The following is a 20,753-nucleotide window of genomic DNA, read 5'->3' on the forward strand; positions in this document are numbered from 1 at the left end:
ACAGGGTGGGCACACGCTGATCAACCAACACACAACCTGTCATTTCTGTACAGAGAAAACTGCCGAATGGAGACTGTATCAGCAGATTTGAGAAATGTTTCTTGTAAAGAAAGACAAACAGGATGGTAGGAAGCAATCAGCGTTTTGATATCATCCAGATTAGAACGTAAACCTCGACAGTTCCATTGTATCAAGGTGGCCATTTTTACGAATGGGTAGGTGAAGTGGCTGGGGAACCCTTCGGTTTATGACCACGTCTTTTTTCTTTACTGTCTTTAGTCGGAGGAGGTCTATCAACTTCCATGGATCCTGCCCTGGCTCAAGTGGGCAGGTTTTTGTTGTTGGAAGGGGAATCCAGTGAATGAGGACGCGAACGAATAATTGTTTTGTCTCTTGTGGTGGGAGAAAAAGATGTATCAGAAGAAATGCCTGTATTTGAAACTGAAGGATGTGGATCTTGAGGTTTGTTTGAATGTATAGGAGGAACAGAGATGGGTGTGGAAGTTGATTCATCGACCTTTTTAACCACGGAGGTCAAAAGGCTTTTCATTTGTTTTGAAAATGATTCTCTTGGGGGCACAGAGAGATCTGTCTGCACTCCACTGTAGTTGTGGAATGAAGTGCAGCAGCATGTGTCTGAGATGGAGTGGCGGACAGCAATTTCTGAGCCTCAGGATAATTAATGTTATGTATCGTTTTCAAACGCTGCACCTCTTTTTCCTCCAACCATTTTGGGCAAGAATGAAAGTAAGAGGGGTGAGAACCATTGCAGTTGATGCAATGTGGGTTCATGTCACAGTCATAGGCATCGTGGTCCTTGCCTCCACAACGAGCACATGTCAGGGAACCACGACAAGATGTCTTTGAGTAGCCGAATCTCTGACATTGGAAACATCGAAGAGGGTTTGGAATGTATGGCCGAACCCTGCAAATGAGATAACCTGCCTTGATGGTGGCAGGTGCACGTGGTGAAGTAAATGTTAAGACGAGGGTATTTGTTGGCAGTTTAACTCCATCTTTGCAAGTGGAGATTCGCCTCACTGCAGAAACTCCTTGAGTCGAGAGACCAGCAAGAATCTCTGACTCGGGAACGTTCTTCAAATCCCTTTCAACAATAACTCCTTGTGAAGAATTCAAAGCAGCATGAGGTGTAACCTCAATAGGTATATCCCCAATTGCCTTTGAATTCAAGAGGAGTTCACTGTGTTGGGATGTGGATGTTTCAACCAATATGTCACCAGATCGAAGCTTCTTTACTGACTTTGGAGAGCCAGCAAGTCCCTCTAGTCCCTTCTGAATAAAAAAAGGGGACATTTGCCCTAAAGGTTTTTCCGAAAGAGAATGTAATATAAGAAAATGAGGTACGTGTGTTACTGATGTTAAAGATTGCTGTTCAGAGTCTTCAAGACGTGGTTGCTTACCCATTGACTGTTTTTTCACAATTTTATTTAAATTTTTTGGAGGATCCGTAGAAAAAAGGAAAAATTTCGGTACCCACTGACCCCACCCACCATGGAGCCCTACAAGGGGACGCACTTCAAAGTCATGCAAGGACAATGCAGCAACGCCAGGGTTTCGTGAGCACTATACCCAAACACCAGCATCAGGTACAATGTCCACAACACCCGTTGAGAACTTCCAACACTGGTACTTGGTTGACTCTAGCCGAAGTGGACCAGCCGAGTGACCCAAGGGGGGCCACCCGTCTACAGGAATTCGAGGCCAAAGTGGTGTGTTAGGGTTGGACCCCTCAACCACCAGGATCCTCTTCTCCCCTTCACGGGTCGCCACGCACGGCAAACACGTGGGTGGATGTTTAGATCCCAGAGAAGGTAACCAGACAGAACAGAACCTTCCCTGGGAGGTCCCCTCACCACGTACAGGAATCCACACCAAGGGGAGATTTATATGAGTTTTAGTCTACATACAAAGGATATATGTACACATGTACATATTTATTAGAAATTTTTAATTTTTCTATACTGAAAATGTTTTTGTGAGGTACTTATTCTTTCTCATATAAATACCTATTCTTGTTCAGTGCCACCTTTATATGCATAACATTTTTTTGCATGCCACAAGTCTTGAGCACCCACATACCCTACAATTAACCCTTTTGCAACAGGGTATAATATACCCAAGTTTATATATACATTTGCACACATTAAGTATTCACACTAACTTTTGATAGAGTTGTTTGTCTTCACAAACATTAGGTAGACATAAATTATATTTGTTTTATTGTGCTAGAATTACTACTAAAATTCCACTACAGTTTATTAAGCTTACAAAAAGTATGAAACTTCGAGCAAATTAAAGATACAACCTACCTCCTACATCATTAAGTTTATAAAAAGGACCATTTCCAACTGTGTTTGATTCAGTACAAAGGCCATATCTCAGCAAATTATAAATGGTACATGATTTATATTCTAGCTTGTCAATATTAGCAATCTGCGTTCCTAATTTGTATGAATAAATAGATTTAGTATTTCGACATCAGAAACATCTAATTTTAACCAGTGCTGTATTCAGCATATCATGCGATTTGTAAAAATCGATATTTTGGTATGTTCTTTTAATAATTATTTTTAAATTAAGAAATTAAATTAGACATAATATTAAAGGTTGAATGATAATCCACAATTTGATTCCAAACTTACTGACACAAATTCATAAAATAATAGTCAAGTTAACAAATGCAAAGATATGGCCTTTCACCTATGACCCATTTCAAAAGGGTCAATGTGTTTCAACTGCATCTCTCATGTACGTCATGTGACAACCATCTATCAATAGAAGTACTACACATCCCCCTGATGCATCCCCCTTTAACGAACTTTAACAAACAATCACTTCAAGTTTTCAAAGAAAATTCAAGCCCGGGTTTTCAGTGGAGAGGAAGGAAGGGCATTTAAGCTGAGGTACGTAACTATCAGAAATACATTTTCAATACACGAAAATTAACTTTTTATATGGTATACTACCTCTTTTCACATAAACAGCTAGAAATGCACAATTAAATAGGTAGAGGGAAAGAAAGTAGCATTCTTCAAAAGCATCTGAAGAACCCTCTAAAAAAGGAGATACTCACAGAGGATCATACATGTGGGAGACCACATTACTTCTGTACCAGATATACTCTTTGCACAGTGTGGAAAGAGGTGATGCCAGCTTGGGCAGAAAGTGGCAGGAGCTCATTCAAAAGGGAGAAAATAATGATTTGACAGGGATCCAAACAACCTGATTCTATATCTCAGTACCTTAAATGACAATATTGTGGATGAAAAGAAAAAGTATGTGTCCCATAAAACCAAACAAAGCAAGTCAACTGCATAAAAAAAAAAAAAAAAAAAATCAGCCACATGGAAAACAATATCCATGCAGGAGTAGGATGAGAATCATACCACCAGCAAGTTAACTGCAATTCAAAACCTATCATATAATCTTCAATAACCAAATTTGTAAACTTCCAAAAAAACCTTTTCCTGATAATATCTATTTCAGTGATTTTATATTAGTTTAAAACAATATTTTCTCTATGATATTGAAATAAAAAAAAACTGTGTAAGTTTAAACTAGCAATTTTTTAATAATACTATCTACTGCTTTCTTAATAGTAGAAGACACTCCCCTCGATTTAATTTCTAGCAATCCTAAGCTAAACTTAAAGTAACTTCTCTCCCCTTTTCACTTTCTAAAGTTTACTAATTTATCCTTTAATTGCCAGAACTGCTGTGTACAGTTTAACAAACTTTTCCAAAAACAGAAGTCACATTTTAACCTGGATTTACTAATTTATACTCTGATTGCCAAAACTGTTGTGTACAGTTTAAAAAAACTTTTCTAAAAATAGAACCCTCATTCTTACCTGGATTGGGGTCAATTGCTGCTAGTAGCTCTAAATGGGGCCTTAGAACAGACAAACTTCCTGGATCTCCAGTGCGCTGCAAAGCTATTACTAGTTCTTGAACACTTTGAGCAAATGACTGTGGGGTTTGTAACTGTAAGAAACAGAGAAAAGGATATCAAACACTCGTGTATTGTTTTTGACATATAAAATATAATGTGATATTTTTATTACTTGGACATGTCCTTTATTAGTGAAATAGAAAACTTTTTATAATCTAACATTTAAAACTTATGTGACAAGCATATTACATTGATCAAAATTTTTTTTGTGATAACACTTCATAACAAGGAACTTTGATACATTATTTTACAAATTAAGATAATCAGAAGAGTTTATATGCATACAAGACCCAAAAATTTCTAGATTGTACATAGCTATACAAACATAAAAAAGAATAAATAACTTTGTCATTTGTTTTGTTTCAGAATTTTCATTTCATTCTGAAACGTTTGCCAGGTTTACACATGTCAAAACATACAAAAATCAAATAATAATCTATTCCTTTAAGAAGTAATCATGTTTCTCACACACACACACACACACACACATAACAAATGAGCACATCATTAAAAAAACACACATTTTCTTAATCTAACTTAGTATCTCAGTAAATAATAAGGTTCTTTTACTTATTTTGTCAGTGATTGAGAATTATGTGCTATAATGAATAGCTTTACAAAAAATTCACAATTTATCAGGAAAGATCATATAAAATCCTTCTAGGTTATACAGTTTTGATCAAGAGTAAAAAACAATCAGCAACAACTAACCATGTCAATAGTAGAAATGTACAACAGACTGCACTTTATATAAATTAGACAGCCATGCAGTGTAGTCTTCATTAAGGAAAAAAAAGGACTCCATTTTAAGATTGCCATGTATGAAGCACACCACTTCATGCTGCATAATTTCAGGGCCAGATTATTTATTAGGCACAATGCCTAGGGCCTACTAAAAATATGGGCCCATTTTCCATACAATCCTAGTGCCTCCAGATTTCTTTGTTTCACAATGCTATTACGTGCAAGAGATATTCCCATCTTGGAAGCAAGTCCCTAATTTGAACACATCTTTGTGCTCTGAGTACACAAAATATTTTGTATTGGAAAAAGTTGTCAAGTACTCTCCCCGAAAACAATCAATTTTCAGTGACATAACACTAGCTATGAAACACTGAATAATAATATCAAGATACAATCAATACAAGTTCTGATACAATCAATCCAACACAGCTTTATATCATACCAAAAATCATTTTAATATAATGCACTCAAATTTATATATCACAACAAACAGAATTTTTTTCACAAATTGTTTTACTGATGATGTAAACTTTATTTTGATCCAGAATTTCTTATTTAATATATGAACTTTATTCCTCTTTTTGTGGTGTTTAGTTCATTTCGAATAATCCTAATTTTACCCTATTAGATTTCCTCATCAAAAAATGAAGTTGGCCACATATGGTCTTTCGTGTTAGTTAATGTAAGCCTGGAGAAGCCTACTAGTTTCCTAATGTAGTGCTTCTTATCAATATTTTATTCCATAACAACATTTATCACTCAATGTTGGACCTGTCAGTTCATAGGTCTCTTAAAGTTCTGTTTTTTTTAAGAACAAGACACATATGTTTAAGTTTTGGTCCAGCTTCTGCATGAAAAGACAATACAGCAGTTAATGGTTAATTTATTTTTTACACCATGATGTTCCATGGTAGATTTTAATTGTTGTTTGGCAAATGAAGTAGAGTAATAGTTTTCAAAAAACTATGTGAAATATACATCTTTGTATTGAATAGTATTAATATCCATTTCATTTTGAAGATAATTAAGTATGCAAAATTGAATATTGGGTGTGAAGGACACACCTGTTCCCTACATTGGTCTCACTTTATAAATGGAGATCCTACATGATTATGTTATGTAATGCCCTTTTGATACTGATCTTTGTATTTTAGTTCTAAGAAAATATAATAAAAACAGAGGGCTCATCAGAATAGATAACACTTTTTGTAACATGTGAAGAATGGCAAGAATCAAACTTTAAATACTAGTCTTCGTGTGTACTGTTTTTTTTATTTATCTTCCCACCTAATTAACGTGACAGTATTTTAGGTTTTATATCCAACAAGCCTCAAAGGAGCTTGAGAGACAACCTGGTGCACTCAAAAACAGTTGTTTCTCTTCAGCCCCACTTTCTAAAGTTAAGGTTTGGTCATGCTAAGAATAAAAAATATATTGGCATTACATGTTGGGTATGATATATAATGAATTACTTGAGGTAGTTTTTAAGCATTATTTGTTGGTTATTACTTAAGGTGGCACTACTAACAGACTATCTAAGTGCTGTGCAGCATCCAGGAAAAGCTGTGAACAGCGAGTGATAACAATTACAAAAAGAAAGGAAGAGAAGTTATGATTTTCACCTCCAATCATAACTGGACAGACAGATGCTCTTTGTTTAGATAATTATATACCAGTGTCATAGAATCTGAATTAGGGAATCATATAACAAAGAGCTTGCCAAGATATCATAAAAATGAGTTTTAAAAGAAAAGTAGCAATATTTTCTTTATACAAATTCTTCATTAATATTTGGCAAACAGCAGGAGAAAGGAGTGCTCATATGCATGTCATCTAACATTACGTAAAACATCTACTCTTCAAATAAAATAAAAATAACGAAAGTACATGACTAGAAGTTTTATAATACAAGGTTTAGATAGACTTGTAAAAAATGTTAAAATCTGTGCCAGCTTCAATTATGCTATGATTAACTGTGACAGCATCCTTGACCTGAACTCTACTATATAGAAACTGGACACAAACACTAGATTAAATTATTATCAATTTTTACATCATGCAGTTTCTATATGAGATCAGAATAATTTTTAACACTGTGCAGTAACCCAGTGGAGCGAGTAGGCTGGAAACAGTCAACTGATGTGATGTACAAAACTGCTGATGTAGTTAATGACTGGTCTAACTGATACATTTGGTTTGTGAAACTTCAGTATTGCATAGGAGATCTAGCATTAGTGGAAAGCAGTTTTCAACAAATGTCTTCAGTACTTTCTTTCAATCATGACCACTTACAAATTTAAGTTCCTTTTATAGCCATTGGTAACAAGATATGAATAACAGAGCTGAAAGATGAAAGAAATGCCTTAAAAAAACATCAGAATGAAACTAGAAAATAGTATTTATTCATTATGATAGAGACACAGCTACTTTTATTATGGACAGGACTAACTATGTTGAGAAAGTAACACCTGTTATACATTTTTCTGCAGGTAACACAGTTAACAGCTACACAGTATGTAATTGTTATGCTGCTGTATTCAATGTAGTATTCTTAATCAAACTGTCTCTCACTTGGCAGAGTTTGTAAGTTAGCGTGAATGCATGCATTAATTAAATGTCATGGAGTTATCCCCTAAACTTATTTTATAACATTACTAAGTTATGCTTAGAATTTTATATACTAGCAAATCTATAAACTTTATAAAAGTACTGTTGATATTAAAAAATTATTGTTGCATACGTCTAAAAATCATTTGACATTAATTAAAGTTTTTTGGTGGTTAAGATAAAAGTTTTATAACAAGCCTTGATAATTTGTGAAATGGTGATTAAATCTTATGCTGATTCACATACACAAAGGATGATGCTCTACCTTAAATATGCCCATTTAACTTCCTTATCTGAAGAGCATACAATCAGACATAGAACCACCATGGTAATTGAAATATACCAGATTCAACATTTTGGAAGTCAAAGTTTATTTTGCATATCAGTTGCACTATTACATTTATTAATTAAAATGTCTATTTCTTGACATATTTGTTAAAGTTTAGCCTAGTTGAGAGCTTTTAAAAGTTCAAATTACACATCTCTTATTCTTATCCATTTACAGTGAAGTATGGTACATGATTCTCCTATTTCTATAATAATGCAGCAGCCTATAAATATAAGAATTTCTGTTTCTGACTGAAGACATTCAAAGATTTTGACTGAAAGTTTTTACTATAGATTAAAGAGTAGAAGAAAATACAAAATTAGAATAATGTAAATGCTTTTTTCTTTCTAAATTATAAAAATAACAAGAAAGGTAATGTTCTTACTTTGTCTATAATTGACTGCATGTGAGACTTGTGAGCTGTGTCACCATAGAGGAGCGAAGACCACTGTTCTGGAGCAATACGAAGACCAGCTTCTGTTGCTATCTGTACAATCTGGGCATCATGTTCTCTTCTTAAGGCTTCATAAGTTTGGAATTCTTCTTTCAGCTGCATCAAAGAAGAATCACCCTCTCTTTTGGAAACCTTCAGAATTGAACAAACAAAATATTCTGCAGTTTAAAATCTTATTGGAAATTTGCACCTAAATAGTGAATATAAAATAATTATATTAAGAATATTCCTTTGAAAGTCAATGGCAGGCTACAATGTTAAAGTAATACAGTTTCTTTTATTCTTTACAGAATGAAATTTGAGTAAACACACAAACACTACTCTAATAATGTTACAGAGTTTTACTAAGCTAGTTATTTTACATAAAACTAAATATAGAGAAAACACTTGTTCAAATACAAAACAAGAACATAATCTTTTTGAATTTTAATAAATTCTCTAAAATAATTATGGATATCACTAAATGTAATTAACATTTTAATTATTCAACTTTCAAAGAAAAATATATATATATTTTCCAAGTACTACAGAACATTCAAGTTAAAAAAATTGAACAAAAAGTTGATCTTTGAATAACACTGCATGTTATCCCACTTTCAAAGGCCTACAAGATTCTTAACTATGACAATTCTTTTGATGTAATATAACTAAAAGTTGTTAAGTGTTTTATTTTCTGCAGTAAAACAATGAGAAGATCCTTCTTTATTCCATTCTATATAGTGGCTATAGCAGGACTTGAGTCACTTTCCCTGGGAATTTCCTGTTCCATTTTATCTAGCAATTATAGTATGACTCGAGTTGCTTTACCTGAAAATTTCTAATTCTATTTAAAACCATTAGCAGAAGTTGATTAATTTAACACAAAAATTTCCTACTCCTTTCTACTTACTGACTAAAGCAGAAAAAAAGCCATTCACTTTAACATTTTTTGTTACATTTTATCTAATGACTACATCAGGAATTCAGTCACATAACCCAGAAACTTCCTATTTGATTTGCTATTAAAGTAGCACTTGAGTCATTATATCTAGAAGCTTTTCTATATTCCATTCTATTTAGAAACTATAGCAGAAATTGAGTCACTTAACCTAGAAATTTCCTATTCTATTTTATCTGCTAACTATAGCAAGACTTAAGTCACTACATTCAAAATCTTTCTATTAAATTCTATCTAGCAACTAAAGCAGTTAAGTCACCTCATCTGGAAAGTTCACATTCTATTTTCTTTTTTCGGCTATAATATAAACTGTGTCACTTATCCTGAAATTGTCTTAATAAATAGTCTCTACTAAAATGATTAAGCAGTTTTTCTAATTGTTTTTTTTAACTAGTTAAAGGGAAAATCCTCAAGTATAATGACATACATAATTTACCTGATGCCAAAAGAAAGCAAGAAGTTAATAACCAATCTTTTACAAATTTTCTTGATATTTCAACTAATATTAGTATTCTATTCTTCAAAACTGTTTGATGGATTAATAACAAATTTCTAATTATTAAATAATTATACCTGTTAGAAGTTTTAAATAAGTAAAGAGAGGTCTGTCACAAAAAATGCAATGCCTAATACTAATTAAGGAAACTATATACGTTAAGTTTATTGTGACAAAAACATTTATGAATCTAATACAAGTTAATAAAGTAGAGAGTTAGTATCTTATGCATTCCTAATAACTGTTTTTATTTTTTACAATATTAGAGGTCATGATGTGTCAAGTTTTACTAAAATATTTCATCTTCAGGACCTGATAACGTTTTGCAAAAAACAAAAATGATGATCAAGCATTTTTGTAGTTAGAAGATTAAAGCAACAATTAGAAATTATACAAAAATATTTTTGTTTCTACTACTATAAAAATACACTGAAGTTAAAAAAAAGTTTAAAATATATGAAATATCTTAAAGTTAACTCGATACAACTATAAGGCATAAGACTACAAAAAAAAAAAGACACCAGCTTATAATATAACAATAGCATATATCCTATTTTTAATGATTTCTGAACCATACAGAATAATACACTAACATGTTATCACTATATAAACATACAATTGATGGGGAATGTGTTTAAACTTAAGTACCACAAAGTCAGTTTAACAGCAACCATAGATTTCAAAGTAATAACTTGAACATCAACTTTCTCTCAAAATTATAAATTTATAACAGATTTTTGTAAACATCTGCAATTTGCTTTCCATCTACCAACAAAGCTTTTGAGGTGATCCCACTTTTGAACACCCTACATCTCATTGACCATCAGAAAAGTATTGCTGTTTGAGAAATATTCTAGCAGCTTTCATACTTGACTTTGAATCCTTTTAGGAGGTAGACTCAATAGGCTGGGAGTCATTAACCAACAAGCTTCACAAAACTGAAGTAGCATTAAGTTCAAATTTGACCCTCTTAGGTTACTCCCTCCATAGTTTATAGTGTTTACAAACAAATTTTGGTTGAGATTGGGCTAATTAGCCCAGTAAGGATAAGATAAAAACAAACACATTTTGCCTGTATATATAATCAATTCACATACAGTAAATTTCTATTTCATATTACACGTGTGTGGTGTGCACACAATCTACAAATAAATACATACCTAAAAGTTACAAATTAAATTTACACTCTTTAGATATGTGATTATAAGTACTAATACAAACAGATATTGTGGGTATGTGAAACCTTCAACATACTCCATTAGAACAGAGCTAAGTGATCATAAACTCTTTGTAATTAAAACATAGTCTGACAGAATTCATTAGACTTGAATATATATTGTAATTCTCTAAGTATGCACTACAAAAATATGCAAGAAAATTATTTTTCATAGATAAATAAAATAAAAAGTTGAGAGCTACAACTTAAAACAATGACAAAAACAACAAGTAAAAAAAGAAACAATAACTGAAGATAGTCCAAATATTACAGTTAAGTCCTTACAAGTTACATTTTATCTGAATGTATCACAAAATATGTGAATACTTCACAATAATGCTTGTCACAAAACAGACAATTATTTAATATATGTATGCATCTTAACTTGAATAAAGTTGTTTACCTTAAAAAATTATCCTGATAAAATTGATAATTGTAGTATCATTGAGTTTTGGATTAACAGCTGAAATTCTTGTTGTCACAAAATTAAAATTTTAATACAGAAGATGAACAAGTCAATCATAATTGACACGATAGTTTAGTGAATATAACATGTATACCTTGAAGCATGAAGCTCGATATAACAGCTGAACAACATGACCTATACTGGTTTTTGAAGCCTGTGGGAAGTGAGGAGCTAGTCTTTGGACCACAAACATGACAAGCACTTTCCTAGACAAAGCAGATCCATCTTCAAGCGCTAGAAGAACCAGCTTCAAGACCTCCTCCTGCATAGCTGGAAAGACAGCCATCCTACCACCATTAAACTCTAAATTTTTTATGTGTAAAAACAAATTACAGCTAAACAATGTAATAAACTGGCTTACAATCTTGTTTTTGCTTCTTAATGTAATAGTTGGGATGATGGAGTAAGGGTTTTGTCAGCAAACATTATAACAGTTCAACAATAAGAAAAGTCATTCATTTATTTTAGTCAATCCTTTCTGAATGGCTCATTTTTTCAAGATGCTTGTTAATTAAAACTGAAACCACTTCCTACACAACTTACCAGCATTCTATATTTCAGGCAAGAGAAGGGACAAAAACGAAAAAAGGCCAAAAAAGCTGGGGGTGTCCAGGGTAGTAGTGGGCATGGAGGTCAAGCCCCCTGAAGCACCTGCATGTCAACAAATTAGAAATTCATGGTTTAAATGAAAAAAAAATAAAAAATTATAATTCCAGTTTCCAATAATTATCATAAGTTCCATTGTTTTTTCAAGCCAGGCTCATCAAAAATAATATTTATATCCTTGTCAATTTCTTTCATTTTAGTTTTCTTATTTCTCTGGATAGTTTTTCCCATAACTTTTTCTAAATTTATCACCTTGAGTGATGCTTTTCCACCACTACTGAAATAATGCAAGCATCCACTATTTTTGTAAGTATTAATGGTTGGATATTACCATACAAGACAGCCAGTCAACTTTTATTTTGACTATCTTAAACTAATCTCATTTGTTGCTGGATGAATATTATGACATTTAGTCAATCATGAACTTATACTTTGGGAAGAAGGACAGAGAAACATAATAAAGATTTGTCCCTCGTGCATTCTATTAATTGATCAGCGGGCTAATGATTTACACTACTTCCCTGTTTTCCTTCTTAGTTTCAAACAAATCAAACTTCTGTTGATCTACAGAAATTTCTCATGCTTTATATTTGTTCCCTTAAGCTACCAGCTACACAACTTTCCCATGCAATTCCGAGCCAAATGACACTACCATCACGCTTATAGACCTATAAAAATGGATAAAATGATAAAATTCCTGTCATTTTTTATTACTAATCTTGATTAATAAAATTAAAGATTTTTGTGTATTTTTTTAGAAAACACCTTAATGGGAAAGGATCAAATGAATATGGCAATAGCTTTAGATCACAGCACTTTTAAGTTTGTAAAACGATTTACCGATAGAAGCTATAAAAAAAGTTATTTCTAGTGAAGATGAATTTTTAAAATTTTTAAACACAAAATTCTGAATCTTACTAGATTTAACCATACATATTTTACAACAGTTCAAGAATTCTACTAAAAATACACCTTGTTTTCTTTAACTTGCATTTGTATTTCTGTAGTGCAGATTAAATATTATAAGAACACCTTTGTCTTCTTCACTTTAAATTTTTGCTCAATATCCTAGTTCATTAAGCTAGTACAATTAAACCACACAGTTTTTAAAGCAAATCTTATTTAAACTTGTATCAGTCTTATCAAGTGCAATAACACTGATAATAATTACAGTTAAATGCAGTAGCATAGCCAGGTAGAAGTCAGGGAGGGCTGAACCCTACTTTTAACAGCTTCTCCAATTCCCTCTTATGTAGTGATAGAAATAACTTGAATAATTGATACATTCAATATCTATTTTTTATTAAAATGATTTATTCATACAGATTTGTCAAATTTAACACCAAGTAAGATTTACAGTTGAATATATACACCTTGTGTTCTCCTTTTGTTCATTCAGTAGAGGAATGTTCTTCAATAACTTTGGAAAAACTGTAAGATAGCTATCAGATCTGGAGACAGTAGGATTACTAATTGTAATTACATTTGGTTTTTGGAATAAATTTAACTAGTTACTCATAGAGTCCAAAACATGAACATATGATCTTTCCACATAACTACTACTAAACATCTCATAAATCATCATTCCGTTACTGTTATTTAAAATAATTTTTATACTTTAGTTTATTCATTAAAAAAATGTAATACATTTGCATACCAAGTGCAAGACTGACTAAGACAATTGCCCCAGGAAATTAAATAAAATAAGTCATAAGTAAAGATGGCTTGAAGAGCAAAGTAACTGACTACCAAAATACAGAGAGGAATAGAATCACTTCCCAACTTTTAGTGTGTTACTTAACAGCCAAAATCTGTCGATACCTCATAGAAAATTTTTCACCTTATTAAAATAAAGGCTAATGATTAATCATACCTTTATTACTCATCTATAATATTAGCTTTTTTGTACTTTTTTAATTTTTGAAATATTAAGTGAGAAAATTTCAAAAATTCTCTCTTTTTGTAATGGTATATTACATGTTTTCTTATCGAACATTTTCTGTCCTTCATGATCACCTGAAACCATGCAATGTAAAGATGGTGGTTCATCTGTAAGAAACAAGCATTTATGGTATTATTATGTAAAACATGAGGTCTTTTGATAACAGCTGCTCCTGTTTCCTACTCTATGAGAAGCATTTGTCTAAAGCCCTCATTTACATGTCATTTTATCATGATTATTATAATGGTGTGCTTTGATTCTGTCAAAGCTAGATTTAAAATAAGAACAGTACTTCAGGTTTAGGATAAGAGTTAAGACTAAGTTGGACTCTGAATAAGGAAAATAAGAAATACTTCATGTTTCAAAGCTATAAAACTAACACTTCTGACAAAATGGCATGTGGTCATTATAACATAAGTGAATTTTTCTGGTAAATGCCTCAAAAGCTTTCTGGCACCTCTTGTAACTTTGTCTTCAGGAGAGTTATGTATGAATTAAAAGTTTATTATTGCATAATAGCAATCAAGCATTCTAACCATAATACTGTGTTATGGAATTTAACTCTAATGGAAATAACTTACTAGATTGACACTAATAAAGGAAGTGTTCCTATTTTAAATAACTAAATCAATTATTAAATATTTTCAATTAATCATATACAGAAAGAAAGGAGAAAAATATTTTCATTTTTGATAGAAGCAGGAAACTAAAACATAGCATGGCTAATAAATCATCATATCTATATAATGTAACAAAAGACACCACAACAAGGTAATACCATCTGGTAGGTGCCTAAATTGTTTTATTGAACACCTCAATCTAACAGAGTCTGTTATAACCCATAATAATTATAGTGAAAGTGGCTGCTAATGTGAAATTGATAAGAGAAAGCATATCTGCCTGGACAACACTCATCACATAGTAGTATCCAGTATAAAATAATGGGGCAATGGAAGTAACAGTACATGACTGAGGGAAATACACATCTCTGGTTAAAGTTTAACAGATGTGGTCAAATTAGCTATAGGGGATAATGGAAAACCCTCAGACAAAGAAACTACCAGATCGTGTAAGCAATGAGATAGTAAAGTATTAGGAGTAGTCCATTTACCAGTGTGCACAAGGATTTTCAGAAGGCAATTCAACCAAGTGGCTAAAAACATAAAGGTATGATGATCTGATGAGCTGTGACATGAAAATGATTACTCTCCTGTAATGATAATCCTTTATATGCCATGGGAATCAATTTGTGAAGCCACCTTGTAGGGGTAATGGGAGATAAATCACACGGAATAGAAGAATTCCAATGAATGAATGAACAATTAGTTCCTAGCACCTAGAAACAAGTTACTACGAGCTACATAACACTTAAGGGCCCTGATATGACATAAAATCCTTTTGTATTCTTTGATCCAAATAACCTTTTCAATTTCCAAATTGGGATTTTACAGTTGTTTTACATGCATTTAAAAACTAAAGTTGGTCATAAAGGTGAGAAATAGCTGCCAAATAGATTGGTGAGAAAGATCATTCCTCTTCCTTGGCTGCCAGTCTTGTGAAGAAATGACCTATTAGAGTAAAGCAGGACAAATGTGGAATGATAAAGAGTCCTCTGCATATAAATTGCAAACAACTTCTACCAATGACATCCACAAGCCAACAACAATAATAATGAAAAAAAATTTAAGAGAAAGATCAAACAGAAAACACAGAGCTAAGGACTCAAAAAGAGGATGAGGCAATGCATGTAAAACAACTGTAAAATCCCAATTTGGTAATTGAAAAGGTCTATTGGATCAAAGAATACAAAAGGATTTTAGTAGGCCCAACAGAACTTTAGATTCATAAACTTTCTAATATTTAGAATACCAAAAACTGTGGACAAGTTGCCTTATATAAAGTTACCTTACATGAAGCAAGGTCCTTCTCAAATACTCAAGTTAGAAAAAAACATACAATAGATACTTTTGGATGAAGAGTGTTTAAATTCCTTGTAATACACCAATGATAATAAATATTCCATTTCTGTTGATAAATGACCATGGCTGGCCTACAAACAGATTTAGTTAAGTATATAGAAACCTTATAGTTAAATCCTTAAGCTGGGCAAAGGACCACAACTTCCAAGCATGAAGATGGAGTTTCCAAACAACTGGGAGGAGAATGTCAGATCAAAGTTGACTTATCATAGACATCCAATATTGAAGAGGTAGACATTCTTGCAGATTCCACACTTTAGCAGTCAAATAAGGTGCAACAAAGAGAATTCAACAGTGAGGATGACAATCCATAGTCAGAACCCAGGGAAAAGCATACAGATGTAAACCTATCCAGTCCTCACTGAATGTATCTTCTGCCAACACTTGAGGATGGGGTACTGAAGACCAAAATAACTGCAGCTGAGAATTCCAATAAGTCACAAAGGGATAAACTGTTGGAGATCTGACAAGAGCAAATCCATTGAAAAAATCCAAGATTTAGTACCCATTCCATCAGAAGAATATAGCTGGGTTGAAACAAGTGATCTGTAATTAAAACCATCACTTTTGGAACATTCATGTTAAAAAACTGATACAATGGGAACGAGCCAAGTAGAGAAGATATGAGGTACGTAAACAAAGTTCTTGAGAATATGTGCCTTCTTTAATGAGAAATCTGAGATACAACCATGGAATTGTTAGAATACATCATGACAATTTTTTCCCTCAAGAGAGACAAATTTTGAACCATTGCACAATGTACTGAAAGAGTTTTGAGAACACTGATATGAAGGGTAGACTTGTCTTCTTAACAAGTACCCTGGAACTTCTGATCTTGAAAATAATTTCCCCATCCCTGAAGAGATGTATCTGTGAACAGATGGATCTTGGGATGAGGTGGTGGAATTTGTACCTTAATAACAGTAGTGTTGCTCTGATCTAACTACCATTTGCAAATGATAATACTTCTCCTGAGTAATGAGAAAGAATGATCCCAAAGATTTGAATGAATGATCTATCAGCTGAGCATCAACCACTGAAGGGACTTCGTATAGGCTTGTCCCAAACGAATGCCTATAGGCTCAAAGATGTCCACATCCCCAAAAGAGAGAGAACCATTTGTTGAATAGAAGAAAACAGAAGTAAAAACTTAATGGATTTTCTCATGACTTGAAGCCTGAAAGGGATTTGTTAAGAGTAACTTAAGAAAGCCCACTTTTGTGGCTTCTGAAAGGATATTCTGAAAGTGTTGTATACTGAAAGCTTTGATGCTATATAAAAACCAGTTCTTTATCTCACTGAAATTGTGTTTGTCCTAATGACCAAAATAAAGTCAATTATCACACTTCCAGAGGACAAACCTGGTTTAATGCGTGTGTTGTTCTGCTAGTTAACAATATGAAGCCAATCATTTATATAATGATGTGTTTACAGGCCCAAGGAATGTAGAAGATAAGAAAATGCTAAAACAACTCTGCAAAAGACATAAGCTGCTAATGCAAAACTGAAAGGAAGAGCCTAGAATTGTAATACCTGACCATTGTGTACAAACCTGAGAAATCTCCAGTAAGATTCAGCTATAGGAGCATGAAGTATAAGCATAAGTACCACAGAATTTGATCATCCAAAACCCTGGTGAATTATGCCACCATGGGGTGAGAAAATATTCTATTGTGGAGCAAGGATGATTTGGAAGTTAGTTGACTCCAGATATATCGATGATTAAACACCATAATTAAATGGGAATAAAATCCCAGAAGAATGGAATTGACCCTCTCTATTGCCTTTTTGAACAACAATTCTCTTATGGCCTGGGAACGGAGCTTCACTCACTGTTGGAAGTGAAAAGACAACAACTTGAGTAGACAGTGGTAGAGGTGATGCAAATTGAATGACTAACTCTGAAACGAAAACACAGAATAGCAGGGAACCCTGGTGAAAGAACTGCAGATGATCAGGAAATGACGTAATCATGCTTACACTGCTCTCCCACCACTGAGATAGTCCCTGACACTGTTACCATTGGTTTGCTCAAAACAAAGATCCTTGAGGATATGGATGGATACTATTATGGGAACCAAGAGACTTGAGAACTGAAGGAGGGGATAAGAAAATATTATGGGTTGCTACTCCCACATTAAAGCCAGAAAACAAGAAGATAATGATGATAAAGAAAAGTAACTGGGTGGTATCAGTTTGGGATAGCAACGTCTCTGGAATTACAGCAAATAACATGGAATGGAGAAATAATCTTCTCATAACTCTCTAAGGGAAGAATTTAATAAATTAGCCCTTTCTAATAAAGCATCTCTACCCAATAAATCCCAACAACAACCAGACAGAAAACCAAAGAAAGAATGGAATAAAACACTCTGATTCAGGTAGATGTCAGCAAAATCGCCAACTTATCATTAAATTGCTCAGATGAACATTGATAAGCTTCAGATAGAAGTTGAAGATAAGTGCCTCAGGACAGTCATGAGAGTAAGATGACTCCAAGAAAACTGAGGTGTGTTTAAAGTGATCACAAGTTCCAAGACAGAACCCAGCATATACAAAAGGGAGTCCATCCATAGAGAATCTAAATAGGTCTACTCCTGGCAGTGATAAGCCAAAGTATGCTCATCCAATAAACATAGGGGACAAGGTATAACTTTACCATCATGTAACTGAGCAGTAAATCTGCAGAATGAACATTAACATCATGAGGAGGAGAAGGAAAAACCAAGTAGCCACTTACCATCCTTTCTGCTAACAAGGAAGGAATAGAGTAAAATGCAATAGAAGGAACTCCCAAAACCTCATAAATCAAAATAACCAACTGAAGAAAAGGGGCTGAAAACAGCTGTTCAAAATGATTCTCTGTTCAGGCTGACCTAGTAAGAGAATGAGCAGAACCAGAAAAAAAAACAAGTTAAATTTTTGCTTGTCATTCCTGGGTCATTTGCGAAAGTCGCATCAGAACCCATTGGAGAGATACCCTCAGTCCACATATACGTCTCCATCTCTCAATGAATCATATCACGGATAGCTTCGATTGAGAGTGACCCCTCTCTTGGCTGTTAACAAATATGAGAGAGAAGTATGATCGACCTCTGCAATGGAAACATCAACTCAAGAATTTATACCCATCAGTAATTTTGTTTTTGATCAAGTAACGTTCAAATACAAATTAAAAGGTGATCATAGAAACACTGACTGCATTTACATTCATACTATAAAAGTAAATAATCACAATACATTTGTTGAGAGAAACCTGGGCTAAACGCTCTTTCGATAAAAGATGACTACATTATTAGGATGAGGTTCTTATATACAGTACCTAGATGTTTCTCAATGCTTAGGTGGGCAAAGTGGAAGAACTAGAGTTCGAGAAAAAGCTATAGATTAATTTGATGGTAATTATGTTTTGGAAAGATTTGGTATGATAAAATCAGATGCCTTAAATATTCAAATAAAAATAACATATTGCATGTTTGGACCCACTGACATAACAACTGATATAGAGCATTGGATTTGAAGAAAGGATTCATAAAGTACGAGTGCTGTGAACACTATACTGATGTAAGAAGCTGAAGAGATTGAATTCACGTTAGAGACTCAATCAGCTGTTGTTTCCAAATTCTGCTAATAAAACATAGTTAAAAACATTATTTCATATTATTAAATTTCCATTAGTCAATGGCTTTTCATTTCATTGGTTTAATGAAGAAAACTTTTGATGAAGATTTGTTGTTCAAAATTAAACCAGAATTCTATGGATTTGCCAAAAACTTGACCAAAATGCTAAATAGGTATCACTAAATATCCAAAATGGAGTAATAAAAGTACATTCAGATCTTGTTCCTCAATCAATTGCCAGTGAGGATAAAAAAAAAAGTTTTCAACCATGTGCACTAACAGCATGAATGACTACAATTTTCAGGAAACAGAGGGCACAATTGTTAGATATCTATCAGACTGCAGCTAAACAAGTACATTTTCTTGATCTAGAAAAAAAAATTATGATGGATATACTCAATGAGTCTTTAGACTTCTTAAAAAATCCATCAAACCTGCAAGAAATTGGGATGGGTGAATTAGTTTTCATTTTATGATGGTAATCTTGCAATTCTGAAAATACAAGTACCTCAAGCATGAAGAAGCACATATTTTGAAAGAGGTTTTAGCACGTTCTTTGTCTTTGTCATCTTGTTCATTATCTATGCCTTACACATTATTACTGAACTTAAGAACTTTTTCCCTTGTGTACATCCTCTACAGTTTTTTTCAATACTTACACTATTAGAAAGGTTTATGGGGGCTCAAGTTAGAAATGGTTTGTTGACATGAGGTAGTCTGGACCATTAAATGCTATCAATATGAGTAGCAAAAAATCTGAAGTCACTGTAACAGTTTTGGAAGGTTCTGGAAAGTACAAGCATGGATCAGTTCATTTTCCTCAGTCTTGTTCTAGATGATATATTCAAGGGCACTGAGTAGAAAAGTGTTTCAGTCAGGAAAACAAATCTCCTATCAGCAATCGATTATTAACAGAATCAGGTCACAGTTATTTATGAGAAGGTAAAGAGACATATACAAACAGTTACAAAGAAAAAATTATATTATGTCAGACAGAAATCAGATAATCAAATCTGTCCAGTGAAAAGAAGAAATTAAGCTACTCAACTGGATGAATTTGTTGTAATAAGTTATCTCCCAACAAATTATTGAAGACTATTAACCTAAGTTTTTGAGTTAGTATAAAGAAAGTTCAAGAGATTTTTCTGAATTGAAATATGAACATTTGCTTTGCAATAGACAATTTAGTTCCAGTTTCTTCACAGACCCTGAAAAAATTGCCAACATTCCATTCTGCTTTGTAAGTTCCAGCCATAAAAGTAAAGATAGAAAACAACAAAAATGATAACTTCCAAGTTTCTAAGGGACTCTTTAATTGTGTAAAATGAGAACTGGATGTGGAAAGAAATGGAAGAAGTTTAAACGAGGTTGCATTCTATATAAAT

General features: G+C 33.1%; 1 protein-coding gene across 6 annotated transcripts in view; it reads right to left on the reverse strand.

The window, feature by feature from the left end:
* The window catches only part of roq (RING finger and CCCH-type zinc finger domain-containing protein roquin), a 96,315-nt gene that overhangs the window by 58,835 nt on the left and 16,727 nt on the right, over window positions 1-20,753 (reverse strand). For 5 of the 6 annotated variants that reach the window (XM_076452475.1, XM_076452468.1, XM_076452480.1 and 2 more), the window contains exons 4-6: window positions 11,315-11,490; window positions 8,037-8,237; window positions 3,872-4,004 (exon numbers count right to left, since the gene is read on the reverse strand). In XM_076452475.1, the coding sequence (XP_076308590.1) occupies window positions 3,872-4,004; window positions 8,037-8,237; window positions 11,315-11,490 (510 nt within the window). Of the gene's footprint in view, window positions 1-3,871; window positions 4,005-8,036; window positions 8,238-11,314; window positions 11,491-11,763; window positions 11,872-20,753 lie in introns of those variants that run through there. The other variant, XM_076452498.1, reaches the window with a different exon arrangement.

Source organism: Tachypleus tridentatus, chromosome 1, assembly GCF_004210375.1.
Source record: "Tachypleus tridentatus isolate NWPU-2018 chromosome 1, ASM421037v1, whole genome shotgun sequence".
NCBI classification, from domain to species: Eukaryota; Metazoa; Arthropoda; class Merostomata; order Xiphosura; family Limulidae; genus Tachypleus; species Tachypleus tridentatus.